Raw genomic sequence first — 23,373 nt, forward strand, 5'->3', positions numbered from 1 at the left:
AAAACACACATTTGTCATTTATTAAATTATTGTGATAATTGTTTATTCATTTTACTGTTGCACACTTGTTCACAAATTTGACAAAAAATGTTTCAGTTGGCAGACACAACACAAATAAGTTACAAACTTGATTATAACAACCTATAAATGTATATAAAAAAGATATAACACATATTCTACCCTTCGTCACACACAATTTTAACTACGCCTAGAAGGGAATATTATTGAGCGAGACAGAACCGATTTCAATTGTGGAAATGGAAGAGTTAACATTTCTTTTTTTTTGTGGACATATACTACTATATATATATGGAGTGTGTCTGCATATAGTTGATAGATACTTGATATATATATATGGTATGTATTGATGTACGAGAGAGCATATATACAAATATGAATGATATTGAAAGCTAATCTCAGTCCACTCGATTTTGGAATATGTTTTTGTTGCTGATATTATTTGTCTGTCGATGTTGTTGTTGTTGATGTTGCTTGTTACTGTTGTTGTTGTTATTGTTTATTGTATTTATACATAAGATAGTTATAGATAAATATAACTTAAGCACTTGTCCTAGCCCCCAAGCAATTACAGCTCGTCGTGTTTTGGACCGGAGAACTCGTCGTGCGAGATGAAACCGTTCTTGTCCTTGTCCTCATGCTGGAAGATCTCCTCGACCAGTTTGTCGTTCTCCTGCAGCATATTCTTAAGCTCATCCGAATCCTGACCCTCAACAGCGGTCATCTGCTTCTTCAGATACTCACTGACCTATAGAGATATACAAATTAAAGAAGAAAAGTAGTAAAAGTTTAAGTAGAGCTCAATTAAATGGAAATGATTAATGAAGAATTGTTTTTGGTGTTAGTACTACAAACCGAGACCCACGGATATATCACATATAGAGAGTGTAGAGGGAATACATATAATGATAAAAGTGCGATCCATACATAGACGATTACCTCTTCGCGGCTCAGCTGCTTGTCAGCGTTCTCATCGATCTCCTTGAACACATTTGTGGTAGCTGGCGCATTGCCAATGTTGATCAGTTCCACCTCGAAGACGAGCGTTGCTTTGGGGGGAATCACATTGCCAGCACCCTGATCGCCATAGCCCAACTGTGGTGGAATGGTCAGCTTACGCTTCTCACCTATTCAGGGGAATAAATATTGGTTAGATTATTATTGAAGCACCTTGACACTATGTTCAACTTACCCACGCACATGTTCAGCAGACCTTGGTCCCAGCCTTTGATGACCTGTGATAAAAATTGCATAAAATATTAATATATCACTCAGTTAAGTCTTTAAACTTCATATAATGAAAATCTTAAAGCATCGTTCATATTTATTAAATTATTAATTGAAATTGATATTGAACTTCAGCCAGACAGAATGTAGTTAACATTATAGTGTCTAAAATGGTTTTTCTGATATAAATATTATCTTAAATTTTTACGGTTCGATTGGAAATATATGTAATATTTGATTTCATTGGGTTTTGTTTTATTAGGAGCATTTTCCTCTTAAAAGTATGTAACCGATATTCTTTGGAATATTTTTCTTTACAATAATTTCATTATTAATCACTTAAACAAACAACTTTTTCCTTTTCCTTCGCACTATTAAATTAAAAAATTAAAAATTAATATTTTTTAAAAATTTTAAATTGTTAAAATACAAACAAAATTACAGAAATTTTCCTTTTTTTCTAAAAAAAAAGTGGTATTTTAAAAGTTTTTTTTATATTAAATAGTCATTTCATCCTAAAACCATATTTTTAAAATATAATTTTATCTAATCGTAATTTTTTAGGAATCATAAATACTGTATTATTATTATTATTTAAAATTACACATGCTATTCGTTTTTTCATAAACTTGAAACAAACATCATCTATGTATCTGTGTGCATAAATAACAAGCGCTGTCGAAAATTATAAAATTAAAAATTATATTTCTACCTCATATAGCCACTGAGATCTCGGTTTTAATACGGACGGACAGACAGACAGACGGACATGCCAATATCGTCTCGACAGTTGACACAGAGAAAGAATATACAGCTGTGAACTTTAAAATAGCAGTGCATACGATTTACGCGTTTAAAATTGCAAAATACTATTATAAACGCAACTTTGAGACAAAATTTAGTTACATTTACTTTTACATTATACATTTTCTGCAGAAAATACCCTTCTACCCTATGGGTAATTTAAAATAGACCATGTATGTAATACTAAATTATTTAAAAAGTTCCAATATTTGGATATATTTTGAAGAGGACAATAAATTTCTAATTTATGAATAATTTTGTAAAATTAAAATTTTCTTTTTTAAAAATATATTGTTTTTTATAAACTTTATGACAGCTTCTTCAAACATGCTTTAAATGCTTTTTATCACTTTAGGCTTTTGGAAATGTCCATCTGGACCATTTAACTCACCTGTCCGGCACCCAATTGGAATGTGAAGGGCTGGTCGCGGTCGAAGCTGCAAAAAATAGAACAAAAAAATTGCATGAGTTAGAAGTTGCGAATTGGTGGCAAATTGTTCGACGCTTGTTAGTCGCAAAGTTTCAAGTGCAGAATGCGGACACACACACATTTTTACACACAGCAACACATTTATCACACACACACACACGCAGAGAATAAACGTCAACTGGCGCTGCACTTTGCACATAATCAAGAGACAAGCCACAACAACAACGGAGAGAGAAAAAAATAAACAAAAACATTTTAAAACAATACATCATTTTTTATGTCTGCTTAAAAATGAAACGAGGAGTTGTCTGAGACCTGAGGGATGAGTTTTTTTTATCCAATGTAACGTGTACAAGGGGCGGACTGTAAAAAAAGTTCGCGAAATTATTTGTTTGATGGCCTTGTTCCCGGCGATGCTTAAGTTAAGCGAATTACTTTAATTTGTTACGCGCCAATATAGAGATGACATATGTGCTTCCCCCTTGGAGGAATGGGTTCAGAAGGGAGAGTAGATGTGATCCAACTCCTGCCCCCAACTTGGCCATAAACAGCTGTTCAGGTATGCATGAAACCCCGTCGAGTTGCGAGTTGCGAGTTGTTGCGGCTTGAATATGATGTATGATGTGGCACAGTTGCAATGAAAAGTAGGCACATCATTTGATGATTATTATAAGCTTTACGAGTGCGTTAACCCACATGAATGGGCTTCAAATTGGAACATTAAAAACGCAACTGAGTGATAGATGGGGAAAGAAGGGAGAAATCATAAGAATTTCTTTGCTTGTGATAGATAGGGAAATAAGGGAAAATCATAAGAACTGGCTGCTGGAGAACTCTCCAGTTTTCTATTGTGAGGAAACATAAAGTCTGCGATAAAAATGACACTTAGGAAACAGATTGTTTATAAAATTAAGTGCTAAGCTCAAATATTATAAAAAGCTCTTATAAAGATATGAAATTTTGACAGAGTCTTGTTACTTTCATATGAAAGATTTTGTTTCTCATTTTCCGATGAGCACTTTCTTACTTTTAAAAGAATTTTTAGAAATGACACATTTTGGTATTTCAAAAGTATATTTTTGTATATAACAACTTTTGCACTTTAATTAGTTTAATTTGTTTGCGATCAGATAACAATTGTAGAAGTTATTTAAAGAATACGTTTGTATGGGCAAAAACGCCTAATTACTATGGGTCTTAGTTGCTTTGGGTGACAATTTGGTATATATTTTGCACTCTATGGTATAATTTGAATGAATTAAATAAATATAGCCATTGGTATATTCAGTGTCGTGCGGTATATACTGGACTGTTTTGCTTTTATTAACTCTCTAACTTATTGAATTTCAAATTAATGAACTTTCTAAAATATTAAAAAATGTGCCTTCCTTAAATTTGGATTGCATATGAATAATTCTCAGTCGAGAGAAAAACTTATAACAAAACATTTTTTTATTTTGAACAATGATGAATCTCTTGTGTTCTTGATTAACACATTAACTAGAGCTTAGAATGATTTTTGAAAGTTTCTAAAATCAATCTTATCTTTAAAAATATAATGCTTATCCAAAGCTATAAAAATAACCTTTACTAATTGTTTTCAATTGTCTCAGTTTATGTGTTTTCACTGCAAATTATAGAAATATGTATTTTTATAAATTTTGCTTGTTGACTTGACAAGTATTTAAACTATTTTTAAACCAGTTCTAATCTTTGTATGCAATTAGTTTCTTTAACTGCTGGTTGTAAACAAAGTTCAAATTATTTACAGCAATGAGAGCTCAGATCGTACGACGAAGACTTGAAGGTTAAAACGTTGAACTGATTATTTGTTTAAATGGTAAAATAGTAATAATACTAGAGAGCTAAAGAAAATATCTATTTTTAAATCACAAGGTATGTAGTCTAAGAAGTTGAGCTTTGATTTTTGCTGACTGCAAGTCAATAATAAATATATTTATTTTGTCCTTTGCTTGGGGGATTCCCCAAAGAATTTTCCGAAGAAATTTGCAATTGGAAATGTGTCACTTGGGCATGACTAAGAAACTTGCAAGTTGTTGCTGTTGTTTGGAAAACTTTTCGAGACTCCAATGTTGTTGAAACTTCTATGCATCTCAGCCCTCCCCTGATGACGATCATTTTTTAATGAGCCAACGACGAAGCAGAGGCCGCGACGCCTCAGAGATTATTGCAACAAGCAAAACAAATGATTAACAAGACAAACAGCAGCAGGACACCCACATGGAAGCGCCTTTTGGGGCTGACAAAAGTTCCGCCATTGAGTTGTTCTCCCTTCTTCCCCCTTTGCAGCAGCCTACCCCTCTAAGTAACGCTTGTTTAGCTCTGCCGCGGGGGCGTCTGTTAAATATTTTATGTACATCTCTTGGGCATTTTGCAGAACAGTTTTTTACATTTTTTACATGTTTCGTTTGCTTCTGTGTTTTTGCGTGTCACAAGTTGTGCCGGCTCATGATGATGGCATGCGGATTGCCGTTTTGCCCGCCAAATAATCCAGCCAACCGAAAAAGTGCTACCTCAAGTGCACCAAGGAGTTGGAGCGTAACCAAAGTGTCGTCGTCCTCATCGCCATCGTCGTTGTGGCTTTCGCTGCTCAAGTGCTGCAAATCTCTTGATGAAATAAAAAACCCTACAATATTTGTCTGCTTGCAAAAAAAAGAAAATCGAAACAACTGAGCTCTGACGAAATACTCTATTTTCGAAATTTATATGAAGTAATTTTTTTTAAACAACATTTCATTAAGACATTTTCTTGTGCTTTCAACTTTTCATTAACTTTTTAATTAGCATTCTCACCTTCCACTCACAGATTAATACTTTTAAATTTTCAGTAAAACCTTTTTAGCCTAAAAACTTATTGATTTTAGTTTATTTTTTGTTTTAGATCGAATTTTTTTTTACTTCTAGTTTTTATAATACAAATTCCCGCTCACTTGTGACGTATTCATATTTTATAGAAAAGGTATAGTTACGTATTAAGATATTTTTAAGTTTTAAGTACAAATTAAAGTAATAACTCTAGTTTTGAGTACAACAAAAACTACAAAATCCTTATGAAATTTTCCAAAAATTTGTTTTCCTTTATTGTTAAAAATAATTCACAGCAAAAACTATAGAAGTTGACTTCCATGTTTAATAAGATTTCTTTCTTATAAAGTATTTATACTAAAAAAATAAAAATAAATATAAATATATATATAAATATTGTAGCAAAAAGAAAACTACACAAGTTATCTAACTTTTTTCCTAATAAGTACAAATATTTTGAAAGTAAAAAATATTTCACAGCAAGAACTATAGAGATTGTCTTCTATGTTCAATAAGTTCTCTTTCCTTAACAACAAATATTTCTCAGCGGAAAATACACAAGTTGTCTACAGTTTTCATAAAAAAAAAAACAAAAAAAATATATATTTAACATTTAGTAACTTTTCTTCCTAATAAGTACAAACATCTTGCAACAAAAATAAATTTTTGTTTTAATAAAGTAGAAATATTTCTTAACAAAACACACAGAAGTCTAGAATCTTACATATATTTACCTAGAAAGTATAAATATTTCATAGCAAAATCAACAGTATTCGTCTGCAATTTTTATAAAAATTTATTGACTTAAGCACTACAATATCGAAGTTCATAAAATCATGTCTATTCACATCCTCGTGACCATTTTACTAAACTTTAAGAGAGGGTATCCAAAGGAAAACAAATGTCAAGCAGGGAGACGAGGGCACTTCACAATACAAGTATGTGAATGTAAATGTTTTTTTTTGTGTTTTCTGGGGATTATGGCCTTTAAGACACAGTCATAGCCCCAGTCGCGTCTCGACTTTTGGCTGTGAATTTTTATTGCATTATTTTCCATGAATTTCTAGTAATATGTGAAAATTTTATAGCTATTCACATATGTCTGTCTGTCTGTCTGGCAGTCCATTTGATATCTTTGCTTTTTCTCCAGGCACTGCGAGTTCCCAGCACGCACAGGTGATTGGAGGATTTCCTCGAAGCCCGCAATGTATTTGGCTAATTTATGCGATTTAGGGCAAAAAGTATGATGCCAAACAAAGCCATAGATAAATTTTCATTTCCATAAAAAGGTGGCACTTTAGAAAGCAAGTATATAATACTTATTCGAGAGTTAAATATATTTTGTAACTTGTATTACAATTTAAAAATACTTTGAACTTTATTTTACAAATGAAATCGAACTCGTAGAGGTAAATATATCTGTTAACTGGCTTTACAATTTCAGAAGCTTTTGAACTTATTTTATTTTAAAAATATCTAACTTGTGTAACAATTTTAGAATCTTTAAAACTTTCTTTATTCTAAAAACGAAATCGAACTCAAAGAGATAATTCTCGGATACGAATTCTAAAACAAAATTCCAAAAATATTTTGTACTTGTACTCAAATTTCATAAATTTCTAATTCGTATGAATTTCTTTAACTCAATTATTTTTAAAACTAAAATCGAACTAGGAATTAAAATAATTGCAGAATTTATTCTAAAACTACAAATATTTCGTATTATCTTATGAGTTTTGAATAAATTTCTTGAACCTCTTTAAATTGAACAAGTAAGAAAGCTACCCATTTTTAATAAAACCTTATCCTAAAATTATACCATAATATACAGCAAAATACTGAACATATACCGAATACTATATTTGATATAATGAATGATATATAGAATTAAATTCAAAATATACGAAGGACTATATTTGCTATATCAATAAATTATTATTCAAAATATACCATATCGAGTACAAAATATACTAGATTATTAGCCAAATCAGCTATGACTAGAATGCAATAGAAGTTTCTTGTCACACAAAAATATTTCTTAAATAACTTATACAATTATAGAGAGTTTTACTGGAAATTCTTGTAGTTGTTTGGCAAATCATTCTTAATCATAGAGATAATTTTGGACTTAGCTTTTACTTTATGATATATCGTACACCAACAAACTCAATTTAAGGAATATAACTCAATTATTATGCAACTTTTGACGCTGAAGCCTTTCACGTGCCATTAAGCAGCAATTAAAGGGCTTTAAGGAACATTTAACCTGAGCGCGCAATGCGTTGAATAAATTAATAAAATCGTTTAAATGTGTTGATTGTTGATTGTTTTCAGACTTTCAACAACCGAGTATAAATGTCCATTTTCATGTCCGTATCCGTTGTCATTGTCCCCGAGCATTAAACTTTGATGATGCAACAAGCAAACAAAAGGTCAGCTGTCCAACGATTTTGCGCGAACATTCGTCGGTCTGGTGGATTGGGGCCAATTGGGGATCTGTTGAATGTGGCAACAACATGCTGTTGGTGGCACAGGTGTTTTAAGCTGGACAAACAAGCGATCAAAATTGCGTTGAGCTTGTGCAACAAACGACGAACAGCGAAAGACAACACGAGCGATGGTAAAGTTGGCGATTTGCTGGCGATTTTGTGGGCGGTTTTTGCGTGAATTGCGTTTTTTTTTTTGGCTTTTATGCACAACGTTGTTCGACGCATTATCATAAAGTCAAACAACAAATATAAACTCATTTTTCGTGTGTGTGTGGAGCCAAGAGGCAAAGAGGCAAGAGCCAAGCCATCGCTAAATATTTAATAAGTTTCGATTTCATTCAACTGCTGCAGAGTTGAGTTGGCAGCAGGCAATGCCAATGGAATTTTTATGCATTCGACGCATTTAAAATGCAGCGCAATGGGCGTACAAAAAAAAAAGGAGGAAAAACATCCGTTATACCCGTTGCCCATTACGTGATTCCCAATCCGATTTACAACCCCAACCCACTTGATGCCTTATCCTCTCCTCTCTCTATATTTGGTAAATCATACCACACTACACACGACTTTCAATCCAATCAAATTGAATCCTTTTTGCAAGTAGAATATGTTTTGGGGGGGATGACCTCGTTTTATGTGCGTCGTTGTCCGAAGTTATAAAATCAAATATGCGTCCTCTTCAAAAACCGCAAAAACCTCAACGGACCCGAAGCGACAAGTTGCTTACAAAGACTCCGGCGATTAACGTGCACCAAGGCGCAGTTGTCAGTTCTTTCTTTTTTTTTTGGCAACACTTTTGACTTTACTTCTTCAGCAATCCCCCTTCAATCTCTGCTATCCCCCTTCTGTCTAGCTGCCTGGTCAATGTGCGAACAATTCGCAGCTGGTGAAGTTTTGTGCCACAAATTTATGCGACTGCTGTGTGGCAGCATCACGTGCCGCTTGTAAGAAGAATTGTTGCAGCCAGCCTTCTGGTAAAACATTTCAAGAGCATTTTGCAGCAAGCACATTAATTATTTAAACGAATCTACGAATGTGCAAAGCAACTGGCGAGAATTTTGCAATTTTTTAAAAAGAAATTCAAGTACCACTAACTTTTCTAGCTATTTGTTTGAAAACGTCTTTGTACAGTGGATAAACATTTGTATTCATTTATTGATAATCCAATCGGGTTTAGCATAAATTGAACTCTACAAGTTTATTAAACATTAAAACGAAAGTTAACTGAATAATATTAACTGACAATATGGTATATTTTGTACTCTATAGTATATTTTGAATATAGTATATCAATCTACCAAAAATATTTTTTGTCATACTTTAGTATTTTTGGTATATTTGTAGAATTTGGATTTATTCCATATTATTAATAATATTATTCTAACGTGTTTTGCAATTACTATATTTTATATAATATATAATAATTTAAAATAAAAGTAAGCTACAGTCAATAAATCATATTCTACAAATAAACCAAAAATATACCAGAAAATACTAAAATAAACCGAATGTTAAATTTCTTATATCGATGTACATATGACTACATTAAAAATATATCATATATTACAAAATATACCAGATTGTCAGCCAAAGCAACTAAATACCTATTGCAGTAACCTTTTTTTGCCGTACAAAATTATTTCCTAAATAACGTTATACAATTTTTATCAGATCGCAAATCATAAAGATTGTTGAAGTTGAAGTTGTTGAAGTTATGATAAAATATATCCCAAAAATCGTGAGTCTCGCTTTAAAACTACGCTTGCTGTGATAGAGCTCTTATTCTTTCGTAGCTGTAACAAATTGCCTTAAAATTAAAATAATGCAAAACTTCATTTAACGGAAAGCGAAGTTAAACGTATTTAAACAGTTCAATTAGATTTGCATTACATAATATTTAGTAAAAATGCTGTAAAGTTTCTCAATGCAAACAGCTGGAAAACTAATCTAACCCACTGTACGCAGCTTGTTGCTGATTGCTTCATATGGTAATGAGCAAAAGATTTAATGCCTGTTGGTTGCAAGTTACACAGATGAAGATGCGACCGTTAAATAGCTGCTCTCGACTGATCTGATGATTAAGCACTCATAAATGTTTCCTCTCTCTGGAAAATTGTGCCAAGGCAGAGATGATGAGTAGATGGTCTCCACTCAAGCCTGACCACTTGACGCCCTCTGCACAACGCATCTTTTGAGTTTTTTCTTTCTGTTTTTTTTTTGTTGCAGAATCAACCGTGTTTTATCATGGCCATCGCATCTTCCTCTTTTACGTTTTGCTTGCACTAATTGTGACTGCAAAAACTACACAAAAGACAAAAAAACAAATTGGTGACAGTCAAGGTTGTCTGACTTGGCTAATGGCTGAGCGCCTAAAACTTTCACTTTGCAGCCGCATATCGTGTTATGTTTTCCTTTTTTCTCGTCTTTGTTTTTTTCATTTTGTTTTTTTTTTGTTGTGCTTACGCGCTCCGCTTTTGGACATTAAATTGCACTTGACGCAGTCAGCGTTGGTGCCACACACAAATCATGCGATGCCAACGACGAAAAGACTTGCAAGATATGACTATGAAAGATTGAGAGGAGGGGCGTGGCAGGCAAGGCAAGGCAAGCTAACTAACTGGCTGGCAAGCTGGCTGGAATGCCTGGCGGACTGTCTGCCAGGTTGTCAAAAAATTTGTTCATGCAACATGCTGCAAGTAGTTGCTGTGCCATGCTTCCGTTGTACCCTTTGCCAGTTTTTGCTGCAAATTGCAATTTTAATGGTCTGCAAGATGCGATGCAATGCTCCAAACTTGAAGTTGCGCCTCTCGCGCCACTTCAGTTGCCACACGGCGTATGCGTAATAAATTCAAAGAAACCTTGACTACAACTCATGAACTAGCCAGCAATTGCATAGTTGCCGCTTTTTGCTTATCATTGAGCAGGAGATTTACTTTAAGCCCTGGAGAATCCAATTATTATTAAATGAAATCGTTTTTCAGAGTTGGTATTATTTTGTTTTTAATTAATGCATGGAAAACAAAATATCAGAAATTAAATAATGTTATAACTTTGAAATGTAATTAACATACTACATATAAAGCCTACATTTAAATTATGTAAGTATCTCTTTTAATTTGTTTTCGTGCAACTCTGCGTATGCGTAATAAATTCTAAGACAAGTCAAGATGACAACTCATGAACTAAACAGCATTTTTTGTCTTTGCTTCGGCTTTAGCTATCATCGAGTAAGATTTTGTTCAATATATTAAAAAACAATTTGAAACGTTAAAGTGATATATTTGAAATAAAAACTATTAAATTAATTTAGTTCCTCTGGTTTACAATGAAATTGTTTTTAATTTTTGATATTTTTTCTCAATTATATTCATATAGAGAACAAAATGTCAAAAAGCCAATTTCCAATCTATTATAAATGAATAAAAATAAATTTGTAGAATTTTGATTATATTTCAAAAGGCTTCCCCAAAACCTATCTCTTCTTTGCGTTTTCTAAACAAATTAAAACCTAATACCTTCAATTGCAATGTTTTATTAAGAGTTGTAATCTACTGTAAATGCATAAATGCAAATTTATAGAAAATTTTAATTATATTTTAATTCTTCAAGAGTTCAAAAAAAATTTATAGAAAATTTTAATTCTATTTTAATTCTTCAAGAGTTCAAAAAGTTAACTTATCTCAGCTTTATTCAAAAAAAATTAAGACCTACAACCTTCAATTGCAATGTTGATGCTGATAGTCTAGACATCATTAAATGTATTTTTTTTTGTTATATAACTATTTACTTTGAACTTTAAATATTATTTTTATCATTAACACGAATGCCAAGTTTCAAGTTAGTTAAATTTAGACTCTAAAGTTGCCAAAACTTTAAAAAGAGGTATCAAATTTTTTGCTTCAGCAAAAGCTAACAAATTAATTTTTCGTGCACAATGACAACAGTCTCCCGAGGTGTGTGCGGCATGTGGTAGTGGCAAGTATGCTCAACGCTGCCACATATAACGAGGCATATATCATAAGGCGAAAGAGGAGCTGCTCATGTTACGCGTCAGGCTGATTAGAATATAGCGGAACGTCTGCATTATTTATAACAGCCAAATGAAGGTCTACGGGTCAAAGGAGCAGCAACGGTTGAAACAGGAATAGGAGTACTAGATGTTGTTGGAAATGGAGTCGGAGTCGGAGTTGGAGTCAGAGTTGGAGCAACAAACTGACTAAGTATGGGCGCACGTGACGAGGCGGACGAAGCAGAAGTGGCAATGACAGGTGGACGACGAATGTAACTCCTGGACTCTTTTCTGTCAGGCTGAATGTCAAGCCACAACAATGAAAATAAAAGGAGCAAGGCACGTGACAGGACTCGCTCCGCGCTCATTATTGAATAACTTATTGAGCAGCCAGAGGCAGCAGGAGCAATAGAAAGACAGACAGAAGAGTCTTTGGGCCGTTTTAATTGTGGCTGCACTTGAAGAGCGAGCTACGAAAATTTACTGGCCAAGGACTTCAGTTCTTGTAATCCTTTTAATGCTCAACGAGGCACGTATGCAATAGGGCAACAAACTGCACGCTACGATTATTTTCAATCGAATAACCAAAACTAATTGAATACCAACTCAATCATTACACTCGGCTGGTGTGTGTGTACTTAGGACGGTCTTCTTTTCTTTTTGATAGTAACAAGCTCTAATTAAACATTTGCTATTTTCATTATATTCTTTTTTCTCTCTAATTTAATTAGGAAATTTGGTAGTTTTTTAATATACATTTTAGATGAAGCACTCGCTTAAATTATAAGCTAAAACAGCCTTTAATTTTTTAGTTGTAGTGTCATCAACTTTGAATAAAGAATTGCTTTTGCTAAGACAGTCTGCAATTCATTTGCTGACTAAACTTTTTCTTATTTTCTGTTTTAAACAGGAAATAATTTGAAATCATAAGCTAATAAAGCTTTTATTGACTTAAAACAGTTTTAAAAATTATTCACAATTTTTGAACTAAATTAAAGTGAATGTAATCATATTTAAGAGCAACAACATTTCCAATTTTTTTAATGATTTTAAAAAGTGACGGATTCAAAATATATAAAAATTTGTAGTTTTTTAAAATAAAATGATTTTTTCTTAACTTTTCATACCTTTTTGAACTAATTTTAAGGGCCTGCAACAAATTATATTAAAATAAGAAACATTCATATTCTTCTTATTATATTAGCAAGTAAAAAAGCTGTAGTCAAGTGTGCTCGACTTTGAGACTCACTACTCACTACTCATTGTGAATAAAGGCAAAATAATGCGGTATTAATTTTTAAATATACCAAATTAATGTTCCACTAAATACTAAAAATACACCAAATGTTATATTTGTAATACATTCAAAGTATACCATAGAGATCAAAATATACCAGATTGTATTGGTATAAAAAGTAGAAGATTGAAAAAGTATTAAATTTACAAAACTTGAATAAAATTGGCAAAATTTTAGAGCAAACTTTAGTTGCCTATTCCTTGCACCTCGTGCTCGAATCCATGACATTCACTTTCATTGCAGAAATTTGTGTTTATCCAAGGACCAGAAAAAGAAGGCAATCATCAGCCGCCTGCCAATGGCACTTCAATAGGCAATTGAGCTGCCATTTAAAGACTGTCAAATGCACAAAGCGAACCCCTTTTCGCCCTGCACTTAAGCCTTTCAACAGTTTAATTATCAAGGCGGATAACAGAAGAAGATGAAAAAAAAATCGGCAAGTGTATCTTAGCACTCAGGTAGCTAATTTCCGGCGTACACAAAAATAAAGCAAAGCCAAAGCCAAAACCAAACGAGTCAACGCTTAAGGCAGCGAATTTTTGCTAAAAGATTTTTGCATACACAAGCTGTGGAGAAGCTGTCTGTCTGTCTGACTGTTTGCTTCGTTGGTTGTCGTCCTGACAAAGCATCCTTCGCTGCACTTGTAGCAAGCGGAGGGGGCAAAGTGCCCGTCGCTTGGGTTAAGTGCGGCCAGGCATTTAAGCCACCGAGCATCAAGAGAATGGGGACATTAAGCAACAACTTCATGGCAGTCACAATCAACAAGTGGTTGGCAAAGAAGGACATCTTTGAGGCTTGTCCTCTGACGCACTGATTGAGTTAGAATTGCGAGTCAAGAGCAAGGGAGAGAGAGAGAGGAGAGCAGAAGGATGCAGGTTAAAGTTTGGCCCAATGTTGGCAGCACGCTAAATTAAACAGCAATTGCAAACTTTCAGCACAAACTTTCAGATAATTTGTGACCATGTTGTACTTTGTGTGTGTCTGTGTGTGTTTTAGCCAGGTAAACGTAGACGTGTGTGTGTGAGTTCCTTATTTAGCATATGTGCTAAAATCCTATTATAAAAACGATTTCCTGGCACAAAAGACTCAATTTGCTGTTGACCCTGGTTAAGCAATCAACATAAATAATATTAGGCATAAAGCAAATAAAAAATATATTGCACTAAACTAGTACGATAACAACTAACTTGATATGAAAGACGTGGCACGAACAGGTACAACTAAATTTTTGTGTAAGTAGCAAAATATTTGCAATAGGAATTAAGTTAGCTAACGAAAGCAGAAGGTGACGAATCAAGTATTCCAACTTTAAATGCATACGGAAATATACTTTAGTTGTCACCTAAAAATATTAAACTAACACTAAAAAATAAAAAAATGAGGAATTCCAACTTTAAATGAATTCATACTTAAGCTTTTAATCTTTTAAAAAATACAAATAATAAATAGCAATCAGAAATCTTTTATATTAAAAATCAATTTTTGGATCGCAGAGTATATACATCTATATATTTATAAGAAAATGAAATTTTCTATATACAAAAATATTCGAAATTGACAGGACTATTTCAATTATTGTACTAGAAAATATGGTATATTTTGTACTCTTTGGTATATTTTGAAAATAAAGTAATTCGAACTAAATCAATATTTACGAGAAAAAGAAATTAATTACATATATACAGAAATATTTAAAATTCTCCAATTGCAGTATCAGACAATCTTGTATATTTGGTACTATTTGGTATATTTTAAGTGAAGAACTATATCAATATACCTTTGGTATATTTTAGTGTTTTGTCTTTGGTAAATGTTAGTATTTTTGCGGTATATTTTTAGAATATGGTGTTATTAAAAATGGGTAGCGGGTATCTCATAGTCGAACAAACTGTAGCTTTCTTAATTGTTTTGTATTACTCTTAAGTAATTAAGAGTAAGTTAAGTTTTAATCCCTACCTCACAACTCAGTATAACTACCCAGCACTTCCTTGCAAGGTCATAACTAAATTGATTTTATTTTTCCAATTTTAAAATCAATTGCTAAAAACAAATTTGTCATCAAAAGTTTATGAAGAAACGTGCAAGAAAGAGAGACTGAAATGATGTCACCAATTTACCATTTGCAACGTGTTTATAAATCATATTAGGAGACCATTTGATTTCAGTTTCTCTCTGTGGCTGGATGTTGCGAGGCCTTTGCTGAACTATGCTTTGTGCTTATCTCGGACAACGATGTCCACATATGCATACGACTATGTACATAGATTGTAGTATGAATATGTATTTAGATGTCACTTTTGTTTATTGTTGGCTTTTAGTCGTTCCATGCGATAAGAGCGAAATTGATAATGAAGCGATTGCCACACCATTCGAATTGATTATATTCTTATTATAGCAACTCTCAGTTGAGGAAAACTGTGCGTATGCTGTGTGTGTGTGTGACAAGCGTGGTATTTAATATTTTGTGAAGGGGCTTTGCTTTAATTAGCTTTCGTTTGAATCTGGTCGATGGCTGAAGGAGTGAAGTGGTTTCATTAAAATAAGCAGCTTCTAAAGAGCTATGCAATACGTATTAATACAAGTGGGTTGCTGGTTATTTTATCTGAAGCTACCTTTAAACCGCTTGAATAAAAAAACCAACCTGCAATTATATTGTTTAATATGCTTTAATTTTTCTTTGTTTTCTCTTTTTTTTGTGAAGTCATGTGTTTCCTTGTCTAAATCGACACAACTTAATTCCCGTCCTCAAAAGGGTTAAATATGTCGAGAAGAGAAATATGAGAGTCTTTTATCTAACTACAATTTATTTGGTTCTCTTTACGCCTTAGTTGCTTTAGCTAACATTTTTGGTATATTTTGCACTATATGGTATATTTTGATTATAGTGCCATGTAGATAAACCAAAAATATCGGTATATTTTCTAACTTTTCGGCGTATTTTCGATATAAATGTAGATTATGCTTTTATTGGAAATGAATATCTCAAAGTTGAGCACACTCAAATATAGATTTTTTTTCTTTTTTCAGTCACCGCAATTTAATTCCGTCCTTAAAGGGTTAAAAATGTCGTAATCAGAAATGTGTGAGATGTGTGTGTAGTTATATAACTATAATTTAATAACTTTGCCAACTGTTTCTGAATTGGTAGCATATTTATTTTCACATTGTTTTTAATACAATCTCAAAAATCAAGTCGGTCCTCAAAGGGTTAAAGATGTCTCGTGGCAATGAAATGCACATGAGAGACCTTTAAGGATGTCGCACAAAGCAGAATCGTAAAAAGAAATTCTCTCTCACGGACTCACGGGAGAGCGTGAAAGAGTGTGAATGGATGTTATCTGCAAATATTTTCACAACTGTCTATCAAATGCATAATATTTAATATTGATGAGGAAGCTGAAGCTGAAGCTGAAGCAGCTGTGTGACAACAGCTGCAACTGCAACAATTGATGTGGACATTGTTGCGTTGCACTGCCTGCCAACAGTCCCCAAAAAAGAGAACCATGGAAAATGCTGGCCAACAATTGAGATCGCTTATCAGCTGGCGTCTAATTTACGACAATGAGCCGCCGTCGAGGCCTATGCGACACATGTTTAATCCCCATTGTACACGTGTGAGTGTATGTGTGTGTAAGAGTGTGTGTGAATGTGTGCAATATGCAAATATGACCCTCTATATGTACGTATATCGGGTCAGTCAATTTTCAGCTTTAATGTGCACTTTCCCATTTAACGCGTTTCAAACTTACCTCGAATCGAATTTCTTGCCATCGGCTTGAAGGGTGCCCGTGTAGTGCATGGTGAGTGAATCGCCATTCTTGGTTTTCTGATCACAAATCTCGGGAGTGCTGATCACATCCACTTTCAGATCGTCGCAGTGAACGCCGTTGAAGGCCACCAGAAGGCAGGAGAAAACGAGAATTGACTTCAACATGGCTGCAAAAAGAAAATTCAAAATGAAGTTATTAAAATAAACGCTTAAAGTTAATCGCTTGATTATTATTAATTGTAATTAAAAAAAAATATGAATAATCGTTTCTAAAATTGCTAATTTTAATTAATTTAATTAATTTAATAATTTTATTAAGCAAAGCTCATTGAAATTAGAAAGCTTCTAATGAACTTAAACGCTTAAACTTTAAGCTTTCTCTTGACAACTTGGAAAAACTCTTTACAATTAAAGGTTACACAAGCCGACAAAGTTATTAACTGAAAGCCAATTACAAAAGAGGTGCAAGAGTTTAACTAATAAAACGGCAAAATTGAGTTACAAAAATAAAACAAGAAAAAGACGAGTAAAGAGTGAAAAATTGGTCATTATGCAAATCTACAATTCATTTCAGGTTTTATCCATCTGCAGAGGATTATGCAATGCCAAAATTGCAAATTATTGCAGCTCACTACGTGTGAGTAAATGAGTGTGTGTGTGAGTGTGTGCAAGCACTGCCGTGTTATGGTGCGTATGCGTAATGTCCGCAAAACGCAAAAGGTGACGATGACCATCATTGGCTCTGCGTCTCTTTCGAAAACTCTTCACGTTAATTGTTTCACAAAAACCGAGGGGGACTTTTTCTAGTGTAGGTGTTTTTTTGTTTGCTTTTTTTGTGAATTGCGAATGAAAGCTGGGGAATTGGACATCTTGGTCATTTTCAATGGGCCATTTGAAAGATTTATGCGCTGGGGAAGAAAGCGTTCCATGAAAATGATTTGCAATAAATAAGCTCAAATATGAACAAATGACTAAGGCAACAACAATAACAAACAAAAAAAAAAAAAAACTTTCACTAATGATAGACGCTGTGGGGACGATCAGAGGGAACGAGGAGAGGCTGATGACACCTTACAATTGGTAACGGCCCAATTACGTGAAAACATCATTAACATTTCGGATCTTTTGCGGCTGCAGCTTCTTCATTATCGTTCACCCTTTTTTTATGCGGGCACTTAACTACTGCTCTTCGGATACCCTATTAGTCGAGTTACATGATTTTGTCACGCGTTATGCAACTTACATGGGAAACTTTAAGCTAATTTCATTTTTCTTTATAAGGGGGAGAAACTTGCTATTCAAAATGGCAATGAATGAATTTTTGTAATATTAAATTTGATAATGAAATGTTACTATTAATTTTGAAATTAAAATAGCCGCGAAATAGTAAAAAAAAAAAAATTTGTAATATTGAAATTCAGAAATCTTTCAAGAGTCGATAATCGCAGAAGATTATACAAATTGGTAATGAAATATTGCTATTAATTTTTAAATTAAAAAAGCTTCAAAATAGCAAAAAAAAAAAAAACTAATTTTGTAATATTGAAATTAAGAAAACTCTCAAAGAGTCGAAAATTGCAGAAGATTACAAAAATTGGTAACGAAATATAGCTAATAATTTAGAAATTAAAAAAGCTTCGAAATAGCAAAAACAAAAATATTTTGTAATATTTTGAAATTAAGAAATCTTTAAAGAGTTGAAAATCGCAGAAGATTATACAAATTGATAATTAAATATTGCTATTAATTTAGAAATTAAAATAGCTTCAAAATAGCAAAACAAAATTAATTTTGCAATATTCAATTATAACGAAATATTACCATTAATTTAGAAATTAGGAAATCACTCAAGGAGTCGAAAAATAGCTAAAGATTATACAAATTGGTAATGAAATATTGCTATTAAATTAGAAATTAAGAAATTGCAAATAGCAAAAAAAAAAACTAATTTTGTTATATTGAAAATAAGAAATCTCTCAAAGAGTCGAAAAATTGCGGAAGATTATAAAAATTGGTAATGCAATATTGTAAATAAGAAACATTGAAATTAATAAATTGCGTGCCATTTTCTTTTAAATAGATTCATTAATTAAATACAGCAATATTTTTCAAGTTCGATAAATGATTTTAATGCATTTATCTTCAATTTTACGAGATCATGGGGAATCATGTAGTTTGTGATCTAAAAGCGCATTGAGCCTTTAGCTTTTCTTTCACGTTTTTTTTTTTTGTTTTTGTTGTATGTGTTGTTGTTGCTTCTTTTTTTGGGGCGTCCACAGCAAAACCAGTTGCGTGGTTGCCACCTTGTTTTTGTTGTTTTGCTCTTGTGCGTCGTCGTCTCTTTTTGTGTTTGTTTGAATTCGAGAGCTGATTTTTTTTCTGAAGCCTGGTTCATTGAACTGCCCCCAGTACCGTTATATTTAGTACGAACTCGACCACGACTTTGGCCCATCACAATGACGACAACATTTCGATGATGATAATTTGCAGGTAAACGTTAATGAAATGAAAACTTTCCAACTAAAGCAGCAAGAGATCAAAAGAAGAAGGAAGAGGAGCTTGGTTGGTCGTAAGGTACACGTCATAAGATTTCCCACTACACACAATTATACAAAAGCGGCAAACAATATTGTGATTAGCTCCACACGACAAGCTAAAGCAAGTCAAAGAAAAGGCAAATGTCGCTGCTGCTGCAGCTGCGGCTGAGACCGGCCGGGAGATAAAGCAAGCGAGAGAGTGAGAGAGAAAGAGAGTACAAAATTCGTTCACGTTCACGTTTGTCGTTTCGTTCAGTTAAGTTTTGCTTTTGCTTTGTGGAACGTCGTCGTCCCCCAACTATTTGTGCTCTCTTCGTTGCTGCTGTAGCGCATTCGCTGATGTGTAAAACACGATGTGAATATGAATGAATAAGACACGCCAGTCAAATAGTCAAAGTACACGCTTTCATTTTGGTATCCATTTCCGCTATAGCACCTCCAAAATGTTTAAACAGTTGCATTTTGATGTGTTTATTAGCTACTCTCTACTCTTTACGTATGTTGTATGTTTATACCTTTTGTTTTCTTTTTTTTTTGTATTCCACTGAATCGATCACACGGGGATATAGTAAACACGGCGAGCGAAGAGCGAACGTGCGATTACAACTGCTACGATCGAAGTGCGCAAGACAACTGATGGAATTAACGGCGGCGTCGGCGTTTACTAGACAGCGAGCAGCACACAAGCACACGCGCAGCACAGTCACACACACACACGCAGCTCACAAACGTTAAGAGATCACGGGAGAGCGAGCGAGAGAGCAGCGCGTAGGCAAACACTTGTCCACGTAATCAAAGTTACTCGCGCAGCACGGGAGCGGTTCAGCAATGAAGGTTATGTTGGGCGCACGTTAAAAATGAATGTTTGACGCTATGAGAAAATAAACTTTAATTGTCGTAAAAGCAAATGCTAATATGATGCAAATAAATAGTTTTACTCTTTCTAACTTACATTTTGTGCTATTTAACTAATTGGAAATATTGTTTAGTAGTTCTTCTAAATTGGAAACAAAAATGATAACGTTTGAAATGAGAAGTGAGATGGAAGCACACAACCTGCTTGTGCGTTGCTACAATGTTAACTGTTAACTGTGCTGTGATTGAGCCACCAGGATGCTGTATGCCACATGTTGCCAGCAACACTGAAATGTTGCTAAGCTCAAGGAGGAAAAGCCACGCCTCATAAGCGCGCATGCGCTTGACCTCTTTGTGGGCGGAGTCTGTAGCATCAATTGTTTATTTATTTATAATAATAGAAATTCAATATAAATGTTATTCGTAAATAAACGTATTTAAAATGTTTTCGTACATAGCTTATTTGTTTACATTTGCTATACTTACGAGATAATTGTTTAGGCGACGCACCCTCGAATTTACAAAAAAAATAAACACAAAGAGAAATAAATAAAATAGAATACGTATTACCCTTGGGGTCATTTTACGCCCCAATGAATGCGATCGCTAATGCAAATCAATTAGATATGTGAGATCCAATTAGTTAGTTTCAGTTGCAATTCAAATCTTTACGCGTCGGTTGTCTACGGATTTTACGGATTATAATCTCTCTAACCCGAAAATAATGCTGCAAGAAATACAAAATCGTCCACATGGATACGCGTTGAAGCGTCGAGATCACAAATTTGTGGTCGAACGCATTGAGGGTATCGAGAATCCTGCCTATGAGCCCGACCTGGATGGGGATGTCCAGTCAAAGCCCCAATTGACCAATCAGCGCAATGGCCAATCAAAATGGTGAGTATACCGTTAAAAAAGATTTCATATGTATATTAAACTATTGTCCAACAAATTATATATTAAAAAAAGAGTATTTTTAGATATCTTGTTAATCATAGATACACACACTTATAAACTTGATAATGATATACAAATATTATAAATAATCTAAGAGTACTAAATTTAAATTAAACATAAAACTTAAAAGCTAAAATATACAAAAAAAATATTACAAGATCTAGGATAGAAGCGTCTTATAACTTTCTGCCTCCAGGAAATTTATAAAACAGGCATAAGGAGGCATTTCCGATGCTATAAAGTATCCAAACATAACATATATAGTATTCTTGATGAGGGTTAACAGCCGAGACTTTGTATACAGACATGTTCGATAAACACCTACATACATAGATCTCAAAGACTATAAGAGATAGAAAAACTTTTTTTTCCAAAGCACTTGTTGTTTGTTTAAAATTTTTGTCCTCGCAAATTGAAAAAATTGAATACTAAGCGTAATTTTTAGTGCATAAAATAATAACTATCTTTTTTCTGATTTCTGAATATTAATTAAGTTATTTTAGAAATACTCTTGTATGCTCAAAAACGTATACTTATTACGGGTCTTAGTTGATTTGGCTGACAATCTGGTATATTCTGCGCTATATGGTATATTTCGAATGTTGCACCATATCAATATACCAAATACAACCTTTGGTATATCTTTTATATTTTTGGTACATTTTAGAATTAATACTGCACTGTTTTGCATTTATTCACAATGGGTATAGGGTATATCACAATCAATCACCTAACTTCAGCTTTCTTAATTGTTGTTTGTGGTTCTGTGTTATATTATTCTAAGCCATGTTCATCTCATCAAAATTGGACGACTAAAGTATGCTATTATTTCCAATATTTATTTATTTTTGTTAAATTATTTTACTCACTTTTATTCTTAAGAAGTATAATTTCCTTTGTACTAACAACTAGTTAGATGGTAAAACATATCCGGTAACTGTTATTTAATAAAACTGTGATATAACTATTCTTTATTTTATATATTTTAATAATTGTTACTATCCCTGTTCTGAAAATATATTTAATTTTTATTGTAAATGGAGATTTGAATTAATAAAACAATATTCAATTATTTTACTCTTTACATGTTATAATAAGTACTTTGATTCATATTATTATTATTCATACTATTATTCATATTGTAAATCTGCTCCTTGATTTTAAGATCCCATTCCAAAACCTGACGCTGCACCTGCAGATTCGTTATCTCAGCCAAATGCTTCTCTTCAGCACGACGTTCCCTATTCCTATAAGCACTGATTTCTAAAGGCTGCGAAATAGAGACAAGCCGATGAAGAAATCGGTTTTTACATAACCTTTATGATTATAGTTTACCATATTGGGAATGTCACCATTTTCGTTGTCTTCCTTTCCGCTTCGTAGTGTTTTTAGAAACTGAACAGTACCCTGAAATCTAGAGATAACTCCAACGTTTTGCGATATTGATGATAACTTACCTCACAGTTCTTGCACTTATCTGATGACTTTGGAATAGAAATCGGTATAGGAATGAATGGTTCGGGATCGTGATCGTTATCGCGAACGGGTTTGGGTTTGGGTTCGAGTTCAGTTTCATTTTCATTAACATTCGAGGAGGTTGTTACATCTGAAACTTCTGGCTTATGTTCATATTTCAATGCAGACCTGGGATCCTCAAGGGTAACTTGCAAAACACTTTCAGAAAGTGCCGAACTATCCTCGATAGAGTCCTCTATAGAAACTTCGGGTTCTATAGTTTCATGTTTAATTGGAATTGTATTTGTCGACTCCATTTTATCAGATTTCACAGATTTCTTGCGCAATGATTCATATTTAGCCCGCAATTTGACAGCCATGCGGTCAATATTCGTAATGCTAAAGGGAATTCAAGAATTAAAAGCATGCAAAGATTTTGAAGACAACTTCCCGCTACTCTTCCCGCCCCGAAGGAAACAGAAGCTCACTTAGTGAATTCAGTGGCAATCTTTTGCCATGCTAGATTCTTGAGCCGCCAAGTCTTCTGATTGGATCCTTGGCAATGGATCTCATTCTTATATTTGCTGGCCAACGCAATAAGAACTTTCTCTTCCTCTTTGGTAAAATTGGGCAGACGCTGGCGATGAGTTAAAATCGTTTTCGAAGTCCTGTAAGCACATAAATGTAATATTCTAAGTAC

General features: G+C 33.5%; 1 protein-coding gene across 2 annotated transcripts; it reads right to left on the reverse strand.

The window, feature by feature from the left end:
• Positions 1 to 17: 17 nt before the first annotated feature.
• On the reverse strand, positions 18 to 20,229 carry LOC117566871 (uncharacterized). 2 transcript variants are annotated; one of them, XM_052004535.1, is made up of 6 exons: positions 19,922 to 20,229; positions 16,850 to 17,036; positions 2,441 to 2,486; positions 1,211 to 1,253; positions 946 to 1,145; positions 18 to 766 (listed from the first exon to the last, which is right to left on the reverse strand). In XM_052004535.1, exons 2-6 carry the CDS (start codon positions 17,032 to 17,034, stop codon positions 587 to 589), a joined length of 654 nt encoding a protein of 217 aa, XP_051860495.1. In that variant the 5' UTR covers positions 17,035 to 17,036; positions 19,922 to 20,229; the 3' UTR covers positions 18 to 586. The 2 variants fall into 2 exon arrangements, with proteins under 2 accessions (XP_051860495.1, XP_034102369.1); XM_034246478.2 differs by having other exon boundaries at positions 958 to 1,145; positions 19,922 to 20,210.
• Positions 20,230 to 23,373: the final 3,144 nt, after the last annotated feature.

Source organism: Drosophila albomicans, chromosome 3 (assembly GCF_009650485.2).
Source record: "Drosophila albomicans strain 15112-1751.03 chromosome 3, ASM965048v2, whole genome shotgun sequence".
Classification (NCBI taxonomy): Eukaryota; Metazoa; Arthropoda; class Insecta; order Diptera; family Drosophilidae; genus Drosophila; species Drosophila albomicans.